This window comes from Orbicella faveolata, unplaced genomic scaffold (genome assembly GCF_042242905.1).
Source record: "Orbicella faveolata isolate gen_17 unplaced genomic scaffold, um_ofav_v1 contig_26, whole genome shotgun sequence".
NCBI lineage: Eukaryota > Metazoa > Cnidaria > Anthozoa > Scleractinia > Merulinidae > Orbicella > Orbicella faveolata.
Window position 1 is genome coordinate 11,858,334 of NW_028301554.1, and position 6,667 is coordinate 11,865,000.

At 39.1% G+C, this 6,667-nt stretch overlaps 2 protein-coding genes and 1 pseudogene across 4 annotated transcripts in view; 2 read left to right on the forward strand and 1 right to left on the reverse strand.

Moving 5' to 3' along the window:
* LOC110046777 (NAD-dependent protein deacylase sirtuin-6-like) overlaps nt 1-4,635 on the reverse strand; it is a 49,460-nt gene extending 44,825 nt beyond the window's left edge. For 2 of the 3 annotated variants that reach the window (XM_020752489.2, XM_020752491.2), the window contains exons 1-2: nt 4,259-4,468; nt 3,850-4,160 (exon numbers count right to left, since the gene is read on the reverse strand). In XM_020752489.2, the coding sequence (XP_020608148.1) occupies nt 3,850-4,160; nt 4,259-4,324 (377 nt within the window). In that variant the 5' untranslated portion in view covers nt 4,325-4,468. Of the gene's footprint in view, nt 1-3,849; nt 4,161-4,258; nt 4,469-4,502 lie in introns of those variants that run through there. The other variant, XM_020752490.2, reaches the window with a different exon arrangement.
* On the forward strand, nt 418-1,005 carry LOC149108176 (uncharacterized protein KIAA1958-like; annotated as a pseudogene).
* The window catches only part of LOC110046778 (nuclear receptor 2C2-associated protein-like), a 24,151-nt gene continuing 22,073 nt past the window's right edge, over nt 4,590-6,667 (forward strand). The window contains exon 1 of the mRNA XM_020752492.2: nt 4,590-4,663. Coding sequence (XP_020608151.1) covers nt 4,590-4,663 — 74 coding nt within the window. The remainder of the gene's footprint in view (nt 4,664-6,667) is intronic.

The following is a 6,667-nucleotide window of genomic DNA, read 5'->3' on the forward strand; positions in this document are numbered from 1 at the left end:
GGATCATTTGCGGTATAATTTGGGGATCATTTGCAGTACGGGGATCATTTGTAAGCTGGGATCATTTGTGGGGCCATACAGATCAACAAGAATTGACTGGAAAATCATGGCATTCTTTCTCAAAGTAACGCAATGGCCTCGAACTAAAGCTATGGCAGTCTCTGAAGAAAAATCAGACAAAGATAAATGTCATTTATTTCATAGGTACTGAGATCTACCCATGAAAATCATAGTGAATAAAATTCGTACTGATTCTAAATGGAGCCAATGAGGAGCACGAATGACAAAATTTCACCATGAAAAAATACCGTTTGTCTTATCAGGAAGGCAAACGATGAAATTTCACTAATGATCAATGAACGTACTGAAGAGAATGTCATCCGAGAGCCGTTGCGCAAAACCTGCATGCTTTGAAAAATGGCCGAGGGAAGGTTTGTTTCTGTTTGCTCAGTTGAAGAATTTATTTTAGGACAAGAAAACAAAAATACCACTCAAAAAGTGAATGAGAGAAAAGATTGCCTGAAAGACATTTGAAAATGAAGGACAAAGACAAGAAAATTGAAGATATTTCAGCCGCTGAGCTGAATGAAAACATTGGCCAATTTATCATCTCCGTCCGCACTAAAGATGACACAGAGTACGAACCACCTTCGCTTCAAAGTTTAATTGCCAGTTTTGAACAACACTTGAAGAAAAAGGGCAATTCTACCAGAATAATCAATGACTTGGTCTTTAAGAAAACCAGAAAAGTTCTTCAATCCAAGCAAAAACAGCTAAAGAAGCAAGGAAAAGGAAATAAACCCAACGCATCGGTAGCTTTGACAAGCGAAGAGTTAAAGGTATTGTACAACAAGGGTTTGCTCAGTATGTGTGGTCCTGAGACACTTTTAAGCATGCTCTGGCTAAACAACACTCTCCACTTTGGACTCCCATGGGTACAAAGAACATCATGATATGTGCTGGGGAGATGTTAAGCTACACAAAACAGCAAGCGGAGTGGAGTAATTGGAGTTTAATGAAAGACAGACAAAAACTAGAACTGGTTCAGACTACAGCGATGCCAGAGCTGTACCACCGAAAATGTTTGTGACCGACGGAACTGAAAGAAATCCTGTCGCAGTTTACAAATTTTTGTCAGGAAGAGACCTAAGGAAATGAATCAAGATGATGCTCCCTTTTACCTGGCCATAAACAATACTTTTAAAGGCAGACTCGCTCGCAAGAAAAGGCTGGTTCAAGTCCAGCGCTGCTGGCGTTAACAAACTCAACTGGTTCAATGAAGACAATGGTTCAGAAGCCAGGAATTCAAAATGACAGGCTTCTAGACATTTGACTGTATTGATATATGTTGAACACAGTAAGTTTTGTAAATTTATAAGCTTTCATTAACTTAGTTGTTGATGAGCCATTTAAAACTATTTTTTTACACTTTTCATTGCCCCATTTCTGCAATTTGTCTACCAAATACTACACGAGAAAGTCTCAGTACCTATGAAACAAACACATTACAGCATGGAAAATGCTTTGTACGATTTTATTCACTTGTTGATACGTATCAGAAAACTCAACTCATGAATAAAATTTGTACCCTCGCATTTTCCATGAAGTGATCTCTACATCTATTATAAGAAACAACATACTGTACTCGCAAACAGCCGAGCCTTAATAACATAACATAAAGTGTGCTTAATGAACACGTGTGAAGCAAAGAAAGGTTGAGAGACTGAAAAGAGAATGGCAAATGTACAAATGTCACGAACTGTAGGAGTCGTGTAGGCCTGTCTACCTCATTTTACTCTGACCACTGCCATATTGCATTTCTCTTCTGCATCAGTAACTCATGAGTATTGACAAAACCTGTCAAAATTGGCCAATCAGAGGGTATACCAAATCCAAGTATACTGGAACGACCTTTTGTTAAGTTTGCCCACAGGCACTCTTTTGCTTTCTCTTGCTGCGCTTTTCCCCTATTTTGCTGCTCACCATTTTTTGCCCTGCGCCCCAACTAACTGAACGCCTGGAAGAGGCTAAAAATGACCTTGAAATGATCGCAAATAACCTTGACTTTTTTCTAAAATAAAAATAACCAAAAATGATGCTCAGATCCAAAATAGCAGTTGGTAGAAGTACAATGATCTAAGGTGTTCTTAAGTGGCATACTAAGTGAAACCAAGATAATCGACAAAGACCCGCCCTTCATATCTTACAAAAGAGTGCGGTTGCGCAAAATTAAGATACTTGCTAAAACCAAACTATGAACAAAATGACTAAAACATGTGCTAGGGAGTGTAGGCCTGTCACTCTTATTGTACACTGTTGACCTCTCAAGCCAGGTTATTAGTCTGTGGGGGAGAAGGAGGCGCTATGTACAAGGGCAATGTTTTGGCACAAATTAACCCCTCTTTTCTTGAAAAGTCCCTATTAAGTCTTCAACTGGAAAAGAAAAATAGTGCAACCACACACTGAATAATTTCAATTACATGTACAGACTAAGAGTTGATCATTTTTTGAGTTTCTGATCCATGAAAAACAAATCTTTTTTTACTTTTATGGTTAACTGATTGCAATCAGGAGCTCCACTTTTAGGCTTGGCTAAATATATATTTTATTCTTTGAATGTTGTACAGAAACATATCTCGAGGCAATAAGCTAAATCCTTGCAGTCAACCAGTGGACAGGCTCCCTAGCGCTAAAAACCAGTATCAGCAAGTTATGTCAGCTGAGTGTATGTCTGGGCAGAAAAATTTTGCAAAGGACATGGCTCGCTCTGCTTTCCGATTTTTTGTGCTATACTTTAGCAAGCTCCTTGCAAGCTTACGTCATCATTCCGTGGTCCACAAGTTGGCCAGTAATCATCCAGAATTTCCTCAAGAATTTTCTGAAATCTTTTGCATTAATCAAGTCATCTTCAGTCTTTAAATGTTCACGGCATCTGAGCTCCATGTCTCAGACTTAAACGTAAGCACTCAGCCCTTGCATTCATTTCTGTTGTTCTGTTTGATTTGCAGTTGTTTTGCCAACAAGTTGTTTTGCCAACGACTCGTTCGCCAACGTCTTTGACCTCTTTTCTTCATCATCTAATCGTTTGATGTCTCTTCAAACTCGAAACAAACCGAAGCTGGATATTGTGTGAATATCCTAAGCTGTTATAATAGTAAGTGCGAATCTGCCACACTACCCCTCCTGCTAAGAAGCCATCAGAAGCCATCGAACTCTGGTATTCAACAGTCATATTTTCACTGTGAAAATTACCGCGATGTAGTGCCCATGAGCCGGCTTGTGAAACTATCAAAAACATGCAAATTGATGTAAAGTCAGTCAAGGATCACCCAAAGATCAGGATTGCATTCCAAACATCAACAAGCAGCTTTTTTTTTTTTCGTTAGTGCTGGATACCTGACATTGGCGAATTGACCAGCAGGACGTTGGCGAAGCGACTTAGGACGTTGGCCAATCAACCTAAGACGCTGGCGAACGAGACGTTCGCGAAACAACTCATTGGCAAAACAACCGGATACCTTCTGTTGTCTATTGCTGGCAATTGCTATTTTAAACTGTTCCAGTTTAGTTTAAATGTTATTTTACATCATTTTAGACATAAGTCAAGGTTATTTTTGATTATTTTAGGTCGTTTTAGACATCAGTCAAGATCATTTTAGGTCATTCCTTGTTTAGTAACTACCGTCTTATGTCACATGTCTCTGGACAAAATGATGTTTCCTCATGTTCCACCACTCACTTGATATTACTGGACATACCCTGGTAATATTTATCATGAATTTGAATCACAATGTATTTAATGAGCTTTTCATAGAGGATTTCACTCGCTCCCTGAACAGATATTTATACCTTGTAAGTCCCGACTTTACATGCAGCCCGTCCACATTTTGACTCACAACGTACTGAACGACATTTTCTTCCACGAGTTTGACCAAAGCCATGTGAGTCAGAGATGGTCTGGCATCATCAAATGTCGTCTCCATTTGCGGAGTTATTCCCTTTTCCTCCAAAGTCCATACTCCTTTTGGTCCTCTAAAGTCAGGGATTCCCGCTGATGTACTAACACCCGCTCCTGTGTGAAACACAATGTACTTGGACTCGCGAACAACCCTTGTGAATTCTGCCATCTTTTGGTCGAACTGCTCGGGAGAATCGAAAACCTACAGGATAAAAACAGGAAAACGTATCCGTAATAAAAAGAAATGTTGTTTATTGTTGTTCAAACAGTAGATTCAGTGCAAGATCTAATATATTGTACCTCAGGCAATCCACACTTTCCTTTGTGGGGGTAATAAGAAAGGCCGGCTGCGTAATTCACAGACATATTATGCTGCCAGGCTTTCGGCTGCTTTCAAACAGTTGCGTTGAAAATAGTGAAAACACTCACACTCGATATTTGAATATTTGCGGGTTCTATTAGACTATAACCATATAATTAAATTGAGTTCAAATTAACAACAACTGTCGAACCCAACTGTCCGCCATTTTGTTTTCCGCAGTACCTTTGAAAACTCAAAGCCTCGGGTGATGCAGTATTTATACCACATACTAGAAGCCCGATGAAATCTACCGCTGAATGATTTCAAACCATGGCTGCTCTATCGTCAGATCCGCACGAAATGGAGGAAAGGTTTTCGTTATTAACAGAAAATACAAGGGTGAGGTAAGGAATCAAAGGCTCTTTGGGCTGGCTCGTGTCATTAGTGTGGGCGTGTTGAATCGATAAAATCGATAATCTATAGTAAGTAATCTATAGTTATTGATTTTTAAATTATTCTTAGCGATTTAAACAATAGGCCCTTTGCAGTAAGTCATCACGTGACCTATTTTTCATAAAATTATGAGCTATAACTAAACGAATGCGAGAAATGGAAAAAGCATGTCGAAAATATCAAATTGGCCAAGTTTGAGGCCCCAATCATTAATGAATGAGATTTTATGACAGTCTGAATTTTTAAAAGAATAAGAAGATTTGTATGGAAAAAGTTGTTGGAGAGCAAGGCCTTGCTCTCCAGCAACATTTTCCATACAAATCCTCTAAATTTTCTGAAAATTCAAACGGTCGTATAAACTTACTCTTTAATGCCAGGGGCCTCAAACTTGGCCATTTTAATATTTTCGATGTGCTCTTTCCATTTCTGGCATTCTTCAAGTTATAGCCCATAATATAAAAATTTTCCAGGAAAAATTAACGTGACCCCAGCTGCAAAGGGCCTATTGTTGAAGTTTCAACTTTATCGGTGCAAAATGTCTCCAGTTATTGAAGGGCAGTGGTGAAACATCGGAAAATGAACAGATTGGGTGATTCCAGAAAATATCTATACCATACCACGGGCAGCATCTTGGAATTCCGAAGGAGAGGGGGGTTTCTTGGACTGGAATTCTAAGGGAATGGGGGGGGGGGGAAGGGTGGGGGGTAACGCAGTTTGGAATTCCAAACGCATGGGGGAGGGGGGGTTTCAGCCCTGAATTTCCAGAGGGATAAGACGGCAAAAGCTTTGCTTGAAATCGCTGATCTGATAACTTTTCCAGTTTGTAAATCATCAAGCATGAACCGGCCGCAGGGCGGCAGGTTTCTTTTGCAGGTCACAGGTCACCAAAAATTATGCCAAAACATCATGAAACAGATGCATACAAGTGCATCCCAAGTGTTACTATAACAGCTCTTTTCTGAAAAAAAAAACACTTAAGGGAAATCAGCTGTAGCACTGAAATAAAAAAAAAATGATCCAAAGAAAGCCAAGACTTATTTCTGTTGAAATTATAAATTCTTTGTAGTCTTTCAATATAATATGAAAACGAAAGAGGCGCACACTGATTTGTGAATTATGCATTTACTTATGCATGATCTGTGAACCAACGACTTTTGCAGGTATAATTGTATAATTGTTCACTTTTTTTTGGAGATTTTAGCATCATTAAAGCATGTAAACTACATGTCTGAAAGCTACATTTCAACCCATTTCGTACATATACCACCCCTAGAAATTTTTTCATTAAAATTATACAGTAAAACATTTTTAGTTGACATTTGTTGCATGGAAACAGCGATAAACCTCTCACGAGTTTTACTGAGTGCTCTTTTGATTGTGACCTGTGACCTGTAAAAGAAACCTGCCGACCGCGGAGGAAGGATAAAGATCAATCAGGCAGGTGTTAGCGATCACACGGAAAAGTGAGCGGATGGGTTGTGCAGCGAGCTCCACATCGAAGAGGCCTTAATGTTGATGAATTAGTCGATAGATTAATGAAATATAGAACAAGTCTGTATTTTTTTCTCGTCTGATCTAAAATTGTCGATCGATGATCTTGTCGTGTGAGAAAAACTCGCACCAGTCTCTCGTTTCCAAATGGAATGCCTGACAGATTTGTAGGCTGCATTACTAGTGGTCAGCAGTTACTCAATTGAACGGAATTTTCAATATGGGGGGTGACGGCACATCAGGAACTTTACCAATCAATGGAATAATCTGGGAACGAGATTGGAACTTTACTTTTGTCTTCTACTGGTATCAATATGATCTACTCTCCTTAAAATATGAAGCTAATGATTTGGAATCAAAAAACAACTTATAGATAACACTTAGAAGGGAAAGCTACGGTGTACTTTATTAAACGTTAACAAATACCTTACTTGATGATACTCCAACTTATTCTGGGCTCGATT